The 21,616-nt window shown below is 39.7% G+C and overlaps 1 protein-coding gene, 2 long non-coding RNA genes and 1 pseudogene across 3 annotated transcripts in view; 2 read left to right on the top strand and 2 right to left on the bottom strand.

Annotated features, from left to right (window-relative positions):
* The window catches only part of LOC127453250 (uncharacterized), a 25,776-nt gene extending 23,442 nt beyond the window's left edge, over nt 1–2,334 (bottom strand). Inside the window, exon 1 of the long non-coding RNA XR_007899377.1 lies at nt 2,190–2,334. This is a non-coding gene — a long non-coding RNA (uncharacterized LOC127453250). The remainder of the gene's footprint in view (nt 1–2,189) is intronic.
* The window catches only part of creb3l4 (cAMP responsive element binding protein 3-like 4), a 9,551-nt gene extending 4,569 nt beyond the window's left edge, over nt 1–4,982 (top strand). Inside the window, exons 7-10 of the mRNA XM_051719347.1 lie at nt 243–311; nt 1,545–1,629; nt 1,717–1,813; nt 3,502–4,982. Of these exons, the coding sequence (XP_051575307.1) occupies nt 243–311; nt 1,545–1,629; nt 1,717–1,813; nt 3,502–3,809 (559 nt within the window). The 3' untranslated portion in view covers nt 3,810–4,982. The remainder of the gene's footprint in view (nt 1–242; nt 312–1,544; nt 1,630–1,716; nt 1,814–3,501) is intronic.
* LOC127453258 (uncharacterized) lies at nt 4,370–14,589 on the bottom strand. The gene is made up of 3 exons (XR_007899389.1): nt 14,502–14,589; nt 5,882–6,141; nt 4,370–5,489 (listed from the first exon to the last, which is right to left on the bottom strand). It is a non-coding gene; the product is annotated as an uncharacterized LOC127453258 (long non-coding RNA).
* Nucleotides 10,121–21,616, top strand: part of LOC127453134 (dual specificity protein kinase CLK2-like) — a 23,902-nt pseudogene continuing 12,406 nt past the window's right edge.

Genomic DNA, 21,616 nt, shown 5'->3' with positions numbered 1-21,616 from the left:
TGTGTGTGTGTGTCTGTCTGTGTCTGTGTGTGTGTCTGTCTGTGTCTGTCTGTGTCTGTCTGTGTCTGTGTGTGTCTGTGTGTGTGTGTCTGTGTGTGTGTCTGTGTGTGTGTGTGTGTGTGTCTGTGTCTGTGTGTGTCTGTGTCTGTGTGTGTCTGTGTGAATCTGTATGTGTGTGTCTGTGTGAATCTGTCTGTGTGTGTGTGTGTGTCTGTGTCTGTGTGTGTGTGTGTGTGTGTTAGAGTGGCGGCATGTTCTGCTCAGAATAAGGAGCTGCAGAGAACCGCCGAACAGCTGGAGAAACACAACATGTGAGTTTTACCATAGTAATGGTTATTTATTTATTAAGAATTGTAATGTTTTGGCTTTAGTTCATGTCTGTTCGCCTTGAGTTTTAAGGTGTTTAATCAAATGAATCTGAATGAATCGCATATATCAATCAATATTTGCTGAGAAAGGCCCCCAAATAAAGATATAAAAAACCCCACACTAATTCAAATAATAATACATATACTGTACATATGTTAGGGCTGTCAATTGATTAACATTTTTAATCAAATTAATTATATGATGAGCCGATTAAATAATCGCATACAGTTATTATTTGCTGAGAAAGGCCCCCAAATGAAGATAATTCATATACTGCAAATAATGCATAATAATCAAATATTTATAGATATAATACATAGGGCCTACAATAAATATATAATACAGATTGAAATTCAGTTTGAAATAAATTGCATTAAATATAATTGCACATAATCCTATTCAACAGCAATTCATTTTGCAATTGAGTTCGTCAATATGTCCTGTTCTATCAGGATGCATTCTTTCGTTCGTTCCATCTGCATTTTTAAAATGATATTGTCATCTATGCATGTATGCATCAGACGGACACTTTTGGAGCGTCTCGCTGGTTTTCACTGTTTTTTTTAAAGACATTGTAACCATAAAAATCACCTCTGGAGGCTCCTGCGTTCTGTTGCGCTTCTTTCAGCTGTCAATGTGTCCTGGCTCTTATTCTGTAGCTGCGCTGCTTGTAAGATTTGTTGGGTTGCGCTGACTGCCCCCTGCTGATGCAGTTCGTAAAACACGAGGTTACATGAGGCATGATTAATTGCATAAATGTTTTAACACGTTATTTTTTATATAATTCATTGCACTAAACGCATAAAATCGACAGCCCTAATAAAAATACAAAATGTACACATTGGTACGCAAGAGATCTAAAAACGATGAAGAACGATACATTATTTGTAATAATATTACATATAGTTACTGTATATTCCACCACTCACACCCTTATACATACACACATCCACATGTACAATTTACAGTCTCTCACTTCCAAACAAAAATATAATGGCTCATCGTGTTCACAGAGGCATATACAAATTTTTTGTCCAATAAAATTCTCTCTAGAATGAGACTGCCCTTCAACGGACAAGCCCCAATGTCCAGTTTCAATAGGAGACGAGTAAACTGCACTCATCAGGTCATTTCAGGTGTCTGTAGCTTCTCTCCAGAATATTTGTTTGTTTCAGGTCTCTTCTTGCTCAGTTGCATAAACTGCAGTCTCTGATCAAGCGGACGGCCACTAAAGCTGCGCAGACGAGCACTTGCATCATGGTCAGATAAACAGCTCATTAATGATTATTCACAGTAATCTTTTATTTCCAGCTGTGGCTTTAACGAATCTGTTTTTCTCTTTCATAGATTCTCATCTTCTCTCTGGGTTTGATCATCTTCCCGAGTTACAGTCCATTCAGCTGGCGTTCTCAGTCACCAGATGACACGTACAGTCCGTCAGGCGGTCAGAAAATATTATGTCATAATGAGAGATGTTCTTTCATTATTAGAATGAACCCGTGTTTCGCCTGAGTCATTAAAGCCTCAGTAATGTGACGTATATGAGAGTGAAACAGGATATTCAATGAGAAAAATATTTTTGTTGTGGGACTTTTATCCATCAGGAACAGAGCGTAACAGTCAGTTCTGGAACAGGGTTATTATAGTTTTCAAAAAGATTGTTTTTTTTTTAGTTTAGTTTTCAGTTTTGTTGTAGTTAGTTTTAATGCTGCAAAAATAGTTTTTATATAAATGGCTTTTTTTTTATCCCCTTTTCTCCCAATTTTGGAATGCCCAATTCCCACTACTTAGTAGGTCCTCGTGGTGGCACGGTTACTCACCTCAATCCGGGTGGTGGAGGACAAGTCTCAGTTGCCTCCGCTTCTGAGACCGTCAATCCGTGCATCTTATCACGTGACTCGTTGTGCATGACACCGCGGAGACTCACAGCATGTGGAGGCTCATGCTACTCTCCACGATCCACACACAACTTGCCACACGCCCCATTGAGAGCGAGAACCACTAATCATGACCACGAGGAGGTTACTCCATGTGACTCTACCCTCCCTAGCAACCGGGCCAATTTGGTTGCTTAGGAGACCTGGCTGGAGTCACTCAGCACGCCCTGGATTCAAACTCATGACTCCAGGGGTGATAGTCAGCATCAATACTCGCTGAGATATATGGTATCTGTTAACATTATCTAATGCATTATGAACTAACATGACCTGCAATGAATAATTGTAGATTTACTGTATAAATTAACATTTTAATAAATGCAATAATAAAAAATAAAAATCACATTCATTTTCTCCATAGTGAAACTGATTATTAACGATAGCTTATAAATGTTTAAAAACAGCCTTTTCGTGAGCTCTGAGGTTGTTAATCGATGGTATATGCTTCTGTTGAAAATATCAATCCACGTTATTACAACTGAATTAAAAAAAAAATCGTGTTTAATAAAAGAACCCCTGGTGAAGAACTACACTACCCATAATCCTAAAGAGACATCCACCAATCAGGGAATCACATCAAAAGTGCTCCGCCCACTCCCATGATGCACTGTGAATGACGCAATTGAATCACACACTCGCTAACTACTGATGTATTTGTTTATATCTGAATTTTTAGCAATATACTTAAAATATGTTGTTTCTATATTTATAATCAACAACTTTAAATCATTAGATTTATATATTCCCATTGTTTTTAATTCGATTGCATCAATTGCAATGCTTCATGGGATTGATTGAGTTAATTCCCTCATTAAAAACGTTCAGTACACAGTCTTGTGTTTTGTCTTTTTGTCTGTTTTTCAAACACTTTTTTGCCTCCAATCAAAGTTTATAATGTCGTGATTCACCTCGGAGCTGGTTGGTTTGTTTCATGGTGCACAACTCTTTTATGAAGGACTTTATGAAATCCCAGTGGGAAAAATACGTCTGCGCTCTGTTGATTGGATGGTGTGAAGTGTCTCTATATGACAAGCGGTCAAAAAATAAGAGGGACTGGTGACATCAGAAGTAATTTTACAGGCAGAGCAAATTATTACATGTTCTCAATAAGGCCAGGAACGTGTATTAAAGTAAACCGCGTCATGTTGACTTAAATGAGGGTTTTTGATTTTACTGTTGTTTTTTTCTGTTGCAGTAATTTCCAGAAACATCCTGAATGATGTCGCTTCACTCCCGCTCTTGGAGAACGCTGCAGAAGATGATCCGATCATTTCAGATCCTTTGTCAGTACCCGCAGACCACCGACAGACAGACGCAGCAGATCTGAGCTCTGATTGGCCGCCGCCGCAGGAGGACGCAGTGATGCAGCAGCGGCCGCAGGGGAACAGCACAGACGTGACTCAAGATAACACAGATGAACTGGCGATTGGTTTATTGACACCTGCAGGTGCAGGAAATGCAGGGACAGACGCAGCCAAACCTCCACATGCAGATGAAATGTAAACGTTCCTTCAGTTAAGGAGTAATTGAGAGTTTAAAAACGTTTCCTGAAGTCACACAACCTGTTTAACGCAGGGAGCGTTCGACTCGGGGTGTGCCGGCTTTATTGTGCAGCTGCATGTTTGAAAGGAAGCCAAGATGATCTCTCTGTGAGGAAATGAGACATGGAAAGCTGTCTGTGAGGTGGCATTATTTATTCTCACTGATGTTGAAATGCTGAAGACAGTTAAAGGTGTGTTTTCACTCAAGTGATTTGCTTCATCATCATGTTATACGGTTATAATCATTATGTACTTTAGTTCAGTGCTTCTCAACTGGTGGTGGTCACGACCCAAAAAAGGGTGGCAGGTCTGTTCTGACTGGGAGAGCAGGGGAATACTAAATAAATATGCATTAAACCATATAGTCATGCATACTGTAGTTAGGATGGCAGAATAAATGGGTTAATTCAACTTCCCATTTATTTTGTTGTTCATGTCAAAAGCCGTGTGTCCAATCAAACTGTGTTATTTTGCCGCAAATTAATCTGTCATTAGGTGGAAACTAGCCACATTACCCAGATGTCAACGTGGACAGGTTGTGTGACATGCACTCATCCTCAAAATCCATGAACAAAACTACACAAGGTTTGTTCACCGGTAATATACAGAAACATAGTCAACCACAATGTGTTTTGTGTGGTGAATTATTGAAAATTCAAAAGAGAAATTTACAGTAGTCATGTGACTACTCACACTAATCATGTGACAAGACATTGATACAACGTTTTCCTCCTGAAAATGAAGGCTTAAAATGCTCTCTAGGACCGCATACTTTGGGAAACTAAAAACAGGGGTTTCAGAGAAAGCCGTAGAAACCAAACTTGTCCATTTTCCTGTTCAACTTGTGTTAATAATTTAGCATGTTATTGGGATTTTGGTAACATTTATACATTTCAGCGTTTGATTTTAAGGGCATTTTTGATTAGTTTTGTATGATGAAGAGTTTTGGTCCTGTGTTGGGTCTCCAGTCGATGTAAAGTCTGCATTCTGAAGCGAAAGTCTTCATCGAAAGTCTTCGGTTTGTAGTGTGTTGACATGATTTTTGATACACAATGTTTTAGTTTGCTTTAGATTGTCATAATGAATGTGCATTTTAGTCTCTTTTGTCTATCAAATTAAAATCACATTTACAACATGCAGTTATTGTGTTTCTGTCTGTCTGAATTGCTAACAGTCGAAGACAGTATTTGGTCAAGAGATGACACTCTGGGTGACCAAAATCTTGCAACGAAAGCCAATTTGACAGCACGACTCATAGACTTCCTTTATATTGTGTAAGTGACAGCTAAATTTGCATTAATGTGTACAACACAAAATATAAATTATAAAGTGAACTTAGAGTGAAACTTATTGGGGCATTTAATTAGTTGTTGTTCAGAATTAATAGAGATTTGAGCTCTTTTTGATGTTGTTTTACTGTGATTAGTTGTTTGTGGGTGATTATAGTGTTCTCTTTACTGAAGTTGGATCCTGTTCAATACATGTAATTTTTCTTTGTACATGTGAATGTTTGTAGCTGAAGTGCAACTTTATCTGCACATCTTTGGGGAATCAATTGTTTTTGTTTTTTTTAATCCCCTTCCAATTTGGAATGCCCAATTCCCACTACTTAGTAGGTCCTCGTGGTGGCGCGGTTACTCACCTCAATCCGGGTGGTGGAGGACAAGTCTCAGTTGCCTCCGCTTCTGAGACCGTCAATCCGTGCATCTTATCACATGACTTGTTGAGTGCGTTACCACGGAGACATAGCGTGTGTGGAGGCTTCACGCTATTCTCCATGGCATCCACGCACAATTCACCACACGCCCCATTGAGAGCGAGAACCCCTAATCGCGACCACGAGGAGGTTACCCCATGTGACTCTACCCTCCCTAGCAACCGGGCCAATTTGGTTGCTTAGGAGACCTGACTGGAGTCACTCAGCACGCCCTGGGATACATTTTTTTTTATTTATTTTTTTTATCCCTTTTCTCCCAATTTGGAATGCCCAATTCCCACTACTTAGTAGGTCCTCGTGGTGGCGCTGTTACTCACCTCAATCCGGGTGGTGGAGGACAAGTCTCAGTTGCCTCCGCTTCTGAGACCGTCAATCCGTGCATCTTATCACGTGACTCGTTGTGCATGACACCGCGGAGACTCACAGCATGTGGAGGCTCATGCTACTCTCCACGATCCACACACAACTTACCACACGCCCCACTGAGAGCGAGAACCACTAATCACGACCACGAGGAGGTTACCCCATGTGACTCTACCCTCCCTAGCAACCGGGCCAATTTGGTTGCTTAGGAGACCTGACTGGAGTCACTCAAACTCATGACTCCAGGGGTGATAGTTAGCGTCAATGCTCGCTGAGATACCCAGGCCCAAATATATGGTATCTGTTAACATTATTTAATGCACTAACACGACCTACAATGAATAATAGTAGATTTATAAATGAACACTAAACGTTGGGGAATCAATTGTTTAATGACTGACCTCACTCATTATCTTTGTTTAAGCCAATTACGTTAAGTAGAAACAATAAACAATAATGCTCATTTCAAACAGCGTGCTATTAGTTGTTCAATCTTATTCATGTGACACCTTTTTAAGTAAATAAAGTTGAATGAACTGATGCATTTGTGTTTATCTAACAAAGGTTTTCTAGTTATGCTGACATAAAATGACCATAAGTTGAATTTACTTAAAAAGCGTGATGCAGAAATGCTACAAATATATTTTAAAGTAAATCCAAAAATTATTTGTTAGTGTACTCTCTACATAAAAATACGTAAAAATGGGCTGAAGATAAATTATTAAGTAGCACTTTGGATTCCAATTTAAATAACATCAATAAATGACCGTTACAGTTCAGCTACTGGTCTGGGACTTTTTTAAATTAATACCAGAAATCAGAGTAATTGAGGGCCTGGGTATCTCAGCGAGTATTGACGCTATCACACCTGGAGTCACGAGTTCGAATCCAGGGTGTGCTGAGTGACTCCAGCCAGGTCTCCTAAGCAACCAAATTGGCCCGGTTGCTAGGGAGGGTAGAGTCACATGGGGTAACCTCCTCGTGGTCATGATTAGTAGTTCTCGCTCTCAATGGGGCGTGTGGTAAGTTGTGTGTGGATCGTGGAGAGTAGCATGAGCCTCCACATGCTGTGAGTCTCCGCGGTGTCATGCACAACGAGTCACGTGATAAGATGCACGGATTGACGTCTCAGAAGCGGAGGCAACTGAGACTTGTCCTCCACCACCCGGATTGAGATGAGTAACCGCAACACCACGAGGACCTACTAAGTAGTGGGAATTGGGCATTCCAAATTGGGGAGAAAAGGAAAAGAAAAGAAATCAGAGTAATATACTTTCCAATCACAAACATTTGAGAAAGAACATGCTGCATTAAGTGTTGTGAGGACATTCACACAGCTGGCCGAAGTGAGAGCCTTTCGTCACCGCACACGAATCACCAACAGGTCACTGAAGAGAAGATGCGAAACAATTACAAAAGAGAGGTCGGTATTATTAGCAGAGACAGGATTGTTGTCTTGTAATCTTATATTAGTTAAAACACTCTTATTGTCTTTTGTTGTAAACCTAAAGTGTGCTGAGTTAAAGTCCTACAGATATCAGAGGTGAGACGGCGTCAGCTGCTTGTGTGCAATAACAGCACTGTTTCTATACCACCAGCTGTTTGGTCTTCTGCTTTACACAAAACTGCAGTATTAGTGTGTTACTTTCTGAATAGACTGAAACCTTCTTCATCCGGTGCGTTACTCCTTACAAAAATGTCCTGTGCTGACACCACATCCACTGTACAGTGATGCATTACTCTGACAGTGGGGCCAAATGTTTCAGACAACATTGAAAATCTGGGGTGCAAAATCTAATTTCAACCTGAAGTTTGATTGTTTTGAAATATTTAAAACAGAAATGACATAAAATGCACTTATTTCTACAGGTGACTAATCAGATGTAAGTAAATTAGTGTTATTGATTATGTGAACTCTGCACAGGTGATCAGATGTTCTTGCTTCTGTTGAAGTGCACAAGATTCTCTCTAGAACATTCTCAAATTATGAAGGATCACATGATCATCAGGTTTGTGTATGCCTGTGCATGATGTCATTAAGGCAAAAGGGGACAAATTATTGATTCATTTAAAAAATTCAAAACAGGAGAATTTTGGTGGACGTTTGGACTCCATAGAGTTCGTTCTCTTCTCCTGGAGCTTTTCCAAAACTTTCTGCAGGACACTGAGCTACAGAAAAACAAACATATCAACCGATCGTACAGCAGAAACTGCTTCACATGTGTTTGATCATTTTTTACATGTATTGAAAATATATTAATCTTTTCCAAAACAATAATTTTTATTTTATTTTTTTTATTTTTTTTTTTACATTCCCTTTAACATTTTTGTGTTTCCTATTTGTTAATTTTTGTTCTGAAAAACATATTTAGGGTGTTTCACCATGACAACCTACCCCAAGTAGTGACATAGCCTACACTGTAAACCCTAATGTTGTCATAACTGGAAAAATCAAGTTGTCTTCATTAAACATTATATGAAATGTCAAATTTTGGGTTTATAAATCAAAACACTTATTTTTCTTAAAAATCCATATACTTAAGATTTTAAGTGTTAGTAACTCAAACTGAGTACAAAAATAAGGCTTTGGGGAATACCCACAATGCCTTGCACTTGAATTATTTAATGATGTTTCCTTGGTCAAGGGAATTAAAAGGGACTTTAAAATAGTTATTAAGAATTCATAGAGGTTTTAACTCTTTTGTAGTATTATTTCTGTTGTTTTGGTGTGAAGTCATCATGACGTTGATTAGTACAAAAATTTATTTTAACTCATCCCTCCTTTTCTTTAACCCTTGTGTGACCTTTGGAACATTTCTGTCTTTTTCATTTTTGTTTTTTCGATCATTTTGGCTGTGCTGATGCCAATGGCACACATTTTGCCAAAGGTGTGTATTTTTGGGGGAATTTTGATATTTCAACTTCAGTTCCTATAATACATCTATAATACAAAAAATAGTTACACTCAGGACCTTCAGGACAAAAATGTCCCCATTGAAACCCATTAAAACTGCAATATTTGATCCCAGTGTCATTAAAGCATAAAATCATGAATTCTATGATATTGTACTTTCATTCCAGAACCCTGACTTCAAAATTTACATTTTTTATATTTTCCACCAGATGGCGCCATTTTCTCATGTTTAGCCTATGGAGCAAATACAAGCTTTTCCCCTATTTTCTGTTTGCTGTATTATAGAGCACTGCAGGCCAACTGAATAAATGATGCAGCTAAAATTTTATGTGTGTGTGTGTGTGTGTGTGTGTGTGTGTGTGTGTGCGTGTGTGTGTGTTGGTATGGATGTCAGAGTGTGTTTTGTATGTATGTATTGAGAAATGTGTGTGTGTAAAAAACAACAGTGGCATTATGTAAACAAACTGCCATTTAAAGGGTTAAAATCCTGAAAATGAATGAATATTTGGTAGTTATGATCAGGACTGATGTTGGTTTAAATATCTAAGTCAGTGAAAGTGGAAAATAATATTAATATATAATATTTTGATGTTTTTTTTTTGTTGTTTTTTTTTTTGTTGTTTTTTTGACATGGACATTTTTGTTCTCTAAGAACCTCTGAGTAACTTCAAATTGTTGTACAAGGATTTAAAAAAGCCCAAATGTGTGTTCCAGTGAGACACTTACAATGGAAGTCAATGGGGTCAATAATCGGTAAACATTAAAATACTCACTGTTTCAAAAGTATAGACACAAGACATAAACAATATGCGTGTTAACATGATTTTACTCTCATAAAATCACTTACTAACCACATCTGTGGAAAGTTATAGACAATTTCACTTCGTTGCCATGGCAACGTAATACGTAAAACGGTAATTTAATAAATTTTACAGCTCAAATAATACATACGTTTTAACAGAAGAATTAATGTATTATTGTGGGTTGGAAGGTGATAAAAATCAGTTCCGTTTTTCTTTTTCTTTGTCTGAAGTGCAAAAAATAAACTACAGCAGCTTTTCGTCATATTTATCTCCTCATTAATAAGAGTTGTCAAGTGAATGTTTTTTACTGCCACGTCAATTTTGAAACATACTAATATGTATTTCAACATTAAATGCAGTTATATATTTCTATAAGATAATAGTTAATAAAACGAATCAAGTGCCGCCTATTATTATTCTTTTCATTTTTGTAAAGCACATTATTTCTCGTCCCGTGAACGCGCTTGGGGTCAGCGGGAGAAATGACGGGTGCGCGCACGCATCACCGGAAGCTCGCGAGTTCACGGAGCGTCAAATGAACGTCGGAACGGATTTTCTGTGGGATAAACGAACTGGCGTCGCTGCAAAAGCGGTAAATGCTTTAATAATTGTCCTCTTGTTCACGGTGATGTGGATCAGGCGGTGGTTTATCTGTTTATTTGAAAACAACAACAACAACAACAACAACAGTTATAAACACACAACTGAGACACCTCTCTGTGTTCTGTTATTATCTGCAATGTCTTGTTCTTTGTGCTCTTCTCTTTTCTTCCTTGTGGTGTTCTCCGTCCCTTTCAAGTAATTTTTCCAACAATTGTTTACAAACAGATTGTTTAATTTTTAATAGACTATATCACAATTCCAGTAGGTCAGAAGTTTACATACACTAAGTTAACTGTGCCTTTAAACAGCTTGGAAAATCCCAGAAAATGATGTCAAGCCTTTAGACAATTAGCCAATTAGCTTCTGATAGGAGGTGTACTGAATTGGAGGTGTACCTGTGGATGTATTTTAAGGCCTACCTTCAAACTCAGTGCCTCTTTGCTTGACATCATGGGAAAATCCAAAGAAATCAGCAAGTCTGGTTCATCCTTGGGAGCAATTTCCAAACGCCTGAAGGTACCACGTTCATCTGTACAAACAATAGTACACAAGTATAAACACCATGGGACCACACAGCCATCATATCGCTCAGGAAGGAGACGCATTCTGTCTCCTAGAGATGAACATAGTTTGGTGTGAAAAGTGCAAATCAATCCCAGAACAACAGCAAAGGACCTTGTGAAGATGCTGGAGGAAACAGGTAGACAAGTATCTATATCCACAGTAAAACGAGTCCTATATCGACATAACCTGAAAGGCTGCTCAGCAAGGAAGAAGCCACTGCTCCAAAACCACCATAAAAAAGCCAGACTACAGTTTGCAAGTGCACATGGGGACAAAGATCTTACTTTTTGGAGAAATGTCCTCTGGTCTGATGAAACAAAAATTGAACTGTTTGGCCATAATGACCATCATTATGTTTGGAGGAAAAAGGGTGAGGCTTGCAAGCCGAAGAACACCATCCCAACCGTGAAGCATGGGGGTGGCAGCATCATGTTGTGGGGGTGCTTTGCTGCAGGAGGGACTGGTGCACTTCACAAAATAGATGGCATCATGAGGAAGGAAAATTATGTGGATATATTGAAGCAACATCTCAAGACATCAGACAGGAAGTTAAAGCTTGGTCACAAATGGGTTTTCCAAATGGACAATGACCCCAAGCATACCTCCAAAGTTGAGGCAAAATGGCTTAAGGACAACAAAGTCAAGGTATTGGAGTGTCCATCACAAAGCCCTGACCTCAATCCGATGAAAAAGCGTGTTTGAGCAAGGAGGCCTACAAACCTGACTCAGTTACACCAGTTCGGTCTGGAGGAATGGGACAAAATTCCAGCAACTTATTGTGAGAAGCTTGTGGAAGGATACCCAAAACATTTGACCCAAGTTAAACAATTTAAAGGCAATCCTACCAAATACTAACAAAGTGTATGTAAACTTCTGACCCACTGGGAATGTGATGAAAGAAATAAAAGCTGAAATAAATAATTCTCTCTACTATTATTCTGACATTTCACATTCTTAAAATAAAGTAGTGATCCTAACTGACCTAAGACAGGGAATGTTTTCTATGATTAAATGTCAGGAATTGTGTAAAGCTGAGTTTAAATGTGTTTGGCTGATATGTATATAAACTTCTGACTTCAGCTGTATATACATCAGATGTTATATTTTTAATATGCAGTAACAGCTGAACATGATACCGCTTATAACTCAATGACAGTTATAAATTAAACAGTCACTTTTGCAGTGCAACTGTGGCATATGACACAGAACATTACTGATTGGTTTATAGCTTTCAACCCATTCTAACTGATGCTTCTGATACTCTGACAGTTTGACTAAACCTCACTATGTTTGCCAGATAGATGATGTTAATTTAGTAACATATTTAAATTAGCAGCATTTGCAAAAGCAACAAAGTTCAATGCATGACAGAAAACCAGATGTTTAAGTTTGCAAAGAATAAAAACACAAATACAAGATCAACTAATGTCGGATGAAATAATCGTGAAAAATGTCAATTGTAGCAGTCTAGTATTAATGTTGTGTAGAAAAAGAAAAGTGATTCAATTTTCTGTTTAACTTTTGTTTTTGCAGTGGTAGAGCCTTGTAATGGATTACAAACATGACCGTATAATTTATAATATTTTAAAATAATTTATCATGTTTTTAGTGCTTCTAAGAGAGCCAATGTGAAGTTGACCGTTTACGATTCGTTTACTGATAAAACACTTATAAATACTGAAACAGTCATTGGCATGTTTTGGATGTGGAGCCTACATAAAAAAGTATGGCATGCATATTTTTATTTATTTATTATTATTTATAAAAAAAATTCTCCCCAATTTGGAATGCCCAGTTCCCAATGCGCTCTAAGTCCTCGTGGTGGCGAAGTGACTCGCCTCAATCTGGGTGGCGGAGGACGAATCTCAGTTGCCTCCGCATCTGAGACCGTCAATCCATGCATCTTATCACGTGACTTGTTGAGCACGTTACCACGGAGACATAGCGCGTGTGGAGGCTTCACGCTATTCTCCACAGCATCCACACACAACTCACCGTGGGAACCACTAATCGTGACCACAAGGAGTTTACCCCATGTGACTCTACCCTCCCTAGCAACCGGGCCAATTTGGTTGCTTAGGAGACCTGGCTGGAGTCACTCAGCACACCCTGGATTCAAACTCACGACTCCAGGTGTGATAGTCAGCGTCAATACTCGCTGAGATACCCAGGACCCCTGGCATGTGTATTTTAATGTAAATTTTATTAATTGAAATTGATTGCAAGTACAATATCAATGGAAATAATTGACAATTATGATTTTTGTTGTAATATGCAATACTATACAGCACTGGCCTGATAGGACTGTAATGCAAAAGGATATGTTGAATACTAACAAGAAAGCAAAACCTTTATGTTAACAAAAAAACGAAGAGTACATAAGATTTAGGAAGGTATCGCTACAGTATAAATGATGGGTGCGCATGAGTTAACACAGTTGTGCACATTAATAGTGATTGTGTATATGTTGATGTTTTCTGTGTGTAGATGCCTCCCTCTCGGCGATACCCATCATCAGAGCGAAGCCACAGTCGGAGTCATCGTGTTCGGTACCAAAGCCGCAGACACCGGCGGAGACGACACAGTCGCAGTCGCTCGACATCATCCAGCAGACAGCGAGACAGAAACAGGAGTCACAGAGAGAGGAGAGGAGCAGGACGCAGGAGGGACGGCAGTTACCGGTATGACAGGAGGTATCAGACAAACATTTATATATGTGTGTGGAATAGGAATGGGTCAGGATGGTCAGCTAGTCATCCTCCAACGGACGTATTTTTAGCTGCTTTAGAGGGGATAAATTAAGACACACGACTTCTCTGAGAGTGTTTTAGTGTGCTGGCAGTGTGTTGTTAGACTGATACATGATAAGGTCTCTCCCTGAAGTTGTGTCTTTAAATTCGTACCCTTTATAGCACTTCTGTGTTTTGTTCTATTCTGTCTGTCTTTTTATTTTTGAAATCAAGAATGCATCTAATGTGAATGATCTCTAATGAATGTGACTGATTTGACTGACTTCACACAGCTCACCAACTAGTCGCTTATGAAAATGTGTTTTTTTCTCACATTAAAAAAATATTTTAAACTATTTTTGCGATTTACGCATTTCAATTTCATTACAAAATTCCATCAAATTGGACTGTGTAACGTGTACTCAGTTCAGTTTGATGGAATTTTTTTAATGAAATTGAAATGCGTAAATCTTAAAATTATATTTTTTTTGTGTGCAAAGTAAATTTTCACACAGTTTTTTTTTATTTTAGTCATAATTTGTGTGTTTTGATGAAAATGTCCTTTAAATGTATTCAATATTTCATCATGACTTATTTTTTTATTATTATTTATTTATTTTATATTTTCCCGATTTTCTCCCCAATTTGGAATGCCCAATTCCCACTACTTAGTAGGTCCTCGTGGTGGCGCGGTTACTCACCTCAATCCGGGTGGAGGAGGACAAGTCTCAGTTGCCTCCGCTTCTGAGACCGTCAATCCGCGCATCTTATCACGTGACTCATTGTGCATGACACCGCGGAGACTCACAGCATGTGGAGGCTCATGCTACTCTCCACGATCCACGCACAACTTACCACACGCCCCATTGAGAGCGAGAACCACTAATCACGACCACGAGGAGGTTACCCCATGTGACTCTACCCTCCCTAGCAACCGGGCCAATTTAGTTGCTTAGGAGACCTGGCTGGAGTCACTCAGCACACCCTGGATTCAAACTCACGACTCCAGGGGTGATAGTCAGCGTCAATACTCGCTGAGATACCCAGACCTCTCCGGTTAGTGCATTGATAATATTTAGCAGTATTATTTTGTTCTTGTCATATTTTCGTAAACAGTTCGTTTTAAATAAAACCATTTGATAATCGTCATGATGCATCTTTTTCACCTCGCTTTCATTGTCATTTACACAATTGAAAAAAACCTTCGTCAATGAACATTTCTGTCAGTGGTTTTGTTGACAAGATTAACACTGAGTGTGGTTTACAAAGATTTGTATCTCCAAACAACTGCAGCCTCTCTTTCTCCCTGTCTGTCTCTCTGATGTTTTCTTGCTTCCAGCTATGAGAGACACTCTGTTGACCACAGACTGTCCAGCAGACGTCACTGTCGTGTTGAGCGGGAGGAGCTTATGGATCATGAAAGAGACTCCACCATCACAGACAGATTCTTCCGACACACAGACTTCACCTGCCGTTCCCATGAGTACCGTTCAGAGCGGGACGCTGGAGCGGAGCGGAGAAGCAGCCGACACAAACGCAGATGCCGCAGAACAAGAACGAGGTCGAGAACGCGCTCTTACAGTCAGAGTCGGTCCTTCTCATCTGTGAGTACAGCACTGGAGTGACAAATGTTTGGCCTGCGCTAAAGGCCTGTTCACACCAAATCCGTGACAATTTTGTCAGATGAACCTCTGACGAAACACACACAGAGTCCGTGAAATATAAAAACCAAAAACAATTTCACCCCTGTACACTATGAGCTGATGCAGTTCTACAAACATTTTCGCAGTCTCTTGCCCTGCCCAGCAGTGAATGCGAGATGAATGCTGTTAAAGCATTTATTTACCTGATTTGACATAACTGTTTCATTATGTTCTTTCCATGGTGTTGACGCATTCTAAGAACTATATATAATCTCTTTTTTGTTTTGTTTTTTTTACTCCCCGTTTTCTCCCCAATTTGGAATGCCCAATTCCCAATGCGCTCCAAGTCCTCGTGGTGGCGTAGTGACTCGCCTCAATCCGGGTGGCAGAGGACGAATCTCAGTTGCCTCCGCGTCTGAGACCGTCAATCCGCGCATCTTATCATGTGACTTGTTGAGCGCGTTACCGCGGAGACGTAGCGCGTGTGGAGGCTTCACGCTATTCTCCGCAGCATCCACGCTCAACTCACCACGATATTACAAATAAGAAATCACTGGCTCACGGTCTTTACTTTTTTGAAATTATTGCAATACTTTGTTTTCCTAACAATAAAAATAGCAGTGTGGTTCTGAAGTTCATTTGTGTACAGTATAATACTGCATGTAAAGAGTCTTTTTATGGGATATTTTACTACGAGCTTAGTGCAAACGAATTGCAGAACCTCGCTGCTGTTTTTGATGCCAGGAGAATATAACATATATTAAATGATGTATATTAAGACAACACCATGAGTAGACTTTCAAAAACAGACCAGGTTTATGTCTGCAGTACAAAGGGTTCAATTATATAACTTTTGGGGGTACTACAGGATACAGCAGAGTGAAGTGCCAACATTAGAGGTTGCTTCAGCCTGTCGCTGTCATTGAATGGGGAGTATATGTCAATTAATACAGGTACAGTTTGACCCCCATTAATCTAAGGAAGAACAATGACAATATTAATGCTAACAGGTCTAATAATTGAATTTGCAGTTAGGGAAAGTGCAAGGAGTAGATCCCGTTTGGAGATGAGCAGGAACGGTTGACTCACATGGAGAACATGGAGATCCAGATTGTTCAATAAAGTATTTTTTTTTTTTTTTTCAACAGGCAAAGTTGTGTAGTTTTGTTTTTCTGTTTACAAACAAAATGTTCGTAATTGTTTGAATAAATAAAACAGGCTGCTAAAAAGAGAAAAAGAACAGGATATTTATGTTGTGACTCTTTTAACAAAAACAATCAAAACAACAGTAGTAATAATGATAATAATAATAAATATAGCTGCAAGCAGCAATACCGGGGTCAAGCTAATTATCGGCAGCATGAGCAGCGAAAGAAGCATCATGACACATTTTAAGTTTGAATTCTGATGAATGCTGTAAGAGTAAAAGATAAAAAACAAACAACTATGGCCATGTTTCTATATTTGCATGTACTAGTTGCACATTAAAATCTCTATCATTGGCAGAACAAAAGTGGTTATTAGTGCAATGATAAAGAGCATTTACTCAAGGTTGTGCAGAGTGTGTTAAGTCCAACATTGCACACTACACATTGTTTTGTGTACTCTCAAGCACTTTGTAGGATTTTTTGGAAAAAATTGGACAAGTCAGTTTTTACATCCATAGAGTTATATGCAATACATTTATAGACATCTATGCAATATTTAGTTTAATCCAATTAAAAAAAAAAAAAAAGAAAAAAGTTTTGATTATTTCCATGACACTAACTTAATTGAAAACAATTTGTCTAATTAACTGAAATATTTCAAGCAAGCACATTTAACCATTGTTTACTACAGGGCATCCAGAATTCACCATGACCCCTCAGGGCAAGCTCCTAAAATATTTTCATTTTATTAAGCAAATGCAACAGCCTTAATTCCTCTTTGGTATTTTTTTATAAATGTGGTACTTTCAGATTTGTTTGTGAAACAATTTTAAACAACAAAAATCTATTTGCTAATATTTTCAGGCATGGTCTGCAAATAATCAGCAGATTTCAATTTCATGTTGATTGGACAAATGTTATAGGAGTAATAGCAACAAAACATTTACATAAAATCAAATCATTGTTCTCTGCATGACCCACACAATCTAACAAGACCAGTCTCACAAAAATGCAAACATACAGCTTCAAGTCCATTTTAGTGTGATCAATGTCTCAATTACAGCGCCACCAAATGGCCAAACCCCGCAACTTTTTCTGTGTGTTCTCAGGTTGAGCCCTTAAATAAGTGTGTAAGTTTGGTGAAAATATCTCATTTCACTTAAGAGTTATATCAATTTAATTAAAAAACAGAGACCACTTTCTCAAATTCATCAGCCTGTTTTTGGCATTTACGAGCAAAATTTTGCCATGTTCTCTTTTATCTTAAGAAATGTACTAATGATGCTTCGTATTTGGGTGGTTTCATTCCGATCGGACGAACGGCTTTGAAGCAACTCACTAAAGTAGTTTCAGGGCTTAATAATAACATTAGCAGCAGCACAAACACTTTTTAATAGCATCGAGGGCGGTGGCCCTTGGCTTTGTATTGTTGGCAGAATATAACCCTTGGTGAAAACTAATTGGGGAACACTGACATAAAATGTTTAATGTCAACATCAAATCAATATTTACTTTATTACACACTCCTGGCTTTATTTTGCATGATTCATTAGTGCAAGTTATCCCAAAGGAGAAAATAATGCTTTTCTTCATAACCTTCCATCAAAATGTAATTACTTGCTCCACCTCTTGAAACATCTTTCATTTTTGGCTGACGACACCCAAGACAATACACAAACACACACAGAGGCTTGTGTGTGTTAGAAAACACACTTCAGTGTGTGTATATGTGTGTAGCAGCTCTTCTTTGTGTATTTGAATAGTTCACCCAAAAATGATCATTCTCTCGTCATTTACTCTCGTTTTACATTCTTCTGCGGAACACAATGAACACATTTTATAGATGTTTAATGTGTTTATATTTATACAGTGCAAGTCAATGGGGTCCAACACGTTCAAGCTCCGAAATGGACATAAAGGCAGCATAAAGTATTCCATATCATGTCAATCTTTGCAAACTTATCGTTTTTGGGTGAACTGTTCCTTTAAGAACACAGTTACACATTCATGAAGCATCTGTTTAATACTTTAAATGGTTGTGTGATTTGAATGTGTGAAAAATGAAGAGTAAATAGCAGTAAGCAGCTCAGGATGTGTTTGTATTTCTTTGTTTTGGATTTACAGTGTGTTGTTAGGTGTGCATAAGTGTGTGTGTGTGTGTGTGTGTGTATTGGGGTTACGGGGTGACAGTGTGTGTGTGTGTGTGTGTATTGGGGTTACGGGGTGACAGTGTGTGTGTGTGTGTCTCAAGGCTAAGTGTGTTTGTGTGTGTGTAATGTGATCCTTCGTCTTGGCACTTCAAACTTTTAGATTGGTGTCTCGGACCACGAGGAGCGTTTAAAATTAGCCTGACACACACACACACCTTCAGAAACACACTGCATCTCTCTTTCACTCTCTTTTCTTCAAATGTTTCTTCTGTTCTTACACTCTTTCCTCTCACGATCTGTCTCTGGTGTAAATTTTTGTTTTACCGTGGTAATTATGGGTAAGACAGGGTTGTGCTCTGTGTTTAAGAGCATCCTGGACTGCCTCTGCCTGTGTGTGATCACACTTCACTCTGTGTGTGTGTGTGTGTGTGTGTGTGAGTACACTTCACTCTGTGTGTGTGTGTGTGTGAGTACACTTCACTCTCTGTGTGTGTGTGTGTGAGAGTACACTTCACTCTGTGTGTGTGTGTGTGTGTGTGTGTGTGAGTACACTTCACTCTGTGTGTGTGTGTGTGTGTGTGTGTGTGAGTACACTTCACTCTGTGTGTGTGTGTGTGTGTGTTTGTTTGTGTGTGTGTGTGTGAGTACACTTCACTCTGTGTGTGTGTATGTGTGTGTGTGAGAGTACACTTCACTCTGTGTGTGTGTTTGTATGTGTGTGTGAGTACACTTCACTCTGCGTGTGTGTGTGTGTGTGTGATGAGTACACTTCACTCTCTGTGTGTGTGTGTGTGTGTGTGTGAGTGTACACTTCACTCTGTGTGTGTGTGTGTGTGTGTGTGTGTGAGTACACTTCACTCTGTGTGTGTGTGTGTGTGTGTGTGTGTGTGTGTGTGTGTGTGTGTGTGAGTACACTTCACTCTCGTGTGTGTGTGTGTGTGTGAGAGTACACTTCACTCTGTGTGTGTGTGTGTGTGTGAGAGTACACTTCACTCTGTGTGTGTGTGGTGTGTGGTGTGTGTGTGTGTGTGTGTGTGTGTGGAGTACACTTCACTCTTGTGTGTGTGTGTGTGTGTGTGTGTGTGTGTGGTGGTGGTCTGTGTGTGTGTGTGTGTGAGTACACTTCACTCTGTGTGTGTGTATGTGTGTGTGTGTGAGTACACTTCACTCTGTGTGTGTGTGTATGTGTGTGTGTGAGAGTACACTTCACTGTGTGTGTTTGTGTGTGTGTGTGAGTACACTTCACTCTGTGTGTGTGTGTGTGTGTGTGAGTACACTTCACTCTCTCTGTGTGTGTGTGTTTGTGTGTGTGTGTGTGTACACTTCACTCTGTGTGTGTGTATGTGTGTGTGTGAGAGTACACTTCACTGTGTGTGTTTGTGTGTGTGTGTGAGTACACTTCACTCTGTGTGTGTGTGTGTGTGTGTGTGTGTGTGAGTACACTTCACTCTCTCTGTGTGTGTGTGTGTTGTGTGTGTGTGTGTGTGTACACTTCACTCTCTGTGTGTGTGTGTGTGTGAGTACACTTCACTCTGTGTGTGTGTGTGAGTACACTTCACTCTGTGTGTGTGTGTGTGTGTGTGTGAGTACACTTCACTCTGTGTGTGTTTGTGTGTGTGTGTGAGTACACTTCACTCTCTCTGTGTGTGTGTTTGTGTGTGTGTGTGAGTACACTTCACTCTGTGTGTGTGTGTGTGAGAGAACACTTCACTCTGTGTGTGTGTGTGTGTGTGTGTGTGTGTGTGAGTACACTTCACTCTGTGTGTGTGTGTGTGTGTGTGTGTGAGAGTACACTTCACTCTCTGTGTGTGTGTGTGTGTGTGTGTGTGTGTGTGTGTGTGTGTGTGTGTGTGTGAGTGAGTGAGTACACTTCACTCTGTGTGTGTGTGTGTGTGTGTGAGTACACTTCACTCTGTGTGTGTGTGTGTGTGTGTGTGTGAGTACACTTCACTCTGTGTGTGTGTGTACACTTCACTCTGTGTGTGTGTGTGAGTACACTTCACTCTGTGTGTGTGTGTGTGTGTGTGTGTGAGTACACTTCACTCTCTGTGTGTGTGTGTGTGTGTGTGAGTGAGTGAGTACACTTCACTCTGTGTGTGTGTGTGTGTGTGTGTGTGTGTGTGAGTACACTTCACTCTGTGTGTGTGTGTACACTTCACTCTGTGTGGGTGAGTGAGTACACTTCACTCTGTGTGTGTGTGTGTGTGTACACTTCACTCTGTGTGTGTGTGTACACTTCACTCTGTGTGTGTGCGTGTGTGTGTGTACACTTCACTCTGTATGTGTGTGTGTGTGTACACTTCACTCTGTGTGTGTGTGTGTGTGTGAACTTCACTCTGTGTGTGTGTGTGTGAGTACACTTCACTCTGTGTGTGTGTGTGAGAGTACACTTCACTCTGTGTGTGTTTGTGTGTGTGTGTGAGTACACTTCACTCTGTGTGTGTGTGTTTGTGTGTGTGTGTGTGAGTACACTTCACTCTCTCTGTGTGTGTGTGTGTGTGTGTGTACACTTCACTCTCTGTGTGTGTGTGTGTGTGTGTGAGTACACTTCACTCTGTGTGTGTGTGAGTACACTTCACTCTGTGTGTGTTTGTGTGTGTGTGTGAGTACACTTCACTCTCTGTGTGTGTGTGTGTGTGTGTGTGTGAGTACACTTCACTCTGTGTGTGTGTGTGTGAGTACACTTCACTCTGTGTGTGTGTGTGTGTGAGTACACTTCACTCTCTGTGTGTGTGTGTGTGTGAGAGTACACTTCACTCTGTGTGTGTGTGTGTGTGTGAGTACACTTCACTCTGTGTGTGTGTGTGTGTGTGTGTGTGTGTGTGAGTACACTTCACTCTGTGTGTGTGTGTGTGTGTGTTTGTTTGTGTGTGTGTGTGTGAGTACACTTCACTCTGTGTGTGTGTATGTGTGTGTGTGAGAGTACACTTCACTCTGTGTGTGTTTGTGTGTGTGTGTGAGTACACTTCACTCTGTGTGTGTGTGTGTGTGTGTGAGTACACTTCACTCTCTCTGTGTGTGTGTGTTTGTGTGTGTGTGTACACTTCACTCTCTGTGTGTGTGTGTGTGTGTGAGTACACTTCACTCTGTGTGTGTGTGTGTGTGTGAGTACACTTCACTCTGTGTGTGTGTGTG

The sequence above is a fragment of the Myxocyprinus asiaticus genome, chromosome 15, assembly GCF_019703515.2.
Source record: "Myxocyprinus asiaticus isolate MX2 ecotype Aquarium Trade chromosome 15, UBuf_Myxa_2, whole genome shotgun sequence".
Taxonomy (NCBI): domain Eukaryota; kingdom Metazoa; phylum Chordata; class Actinopteri; order Cypriniformes; family Catostomidae; genus Myxocyprinus; species Myxocyprinus asiaticus.
The sequence above is the reverse complement of the archived record's forward strand: the minus strand, read 5'-3'. Positions and strand labels throughout refer to the sequence as shown.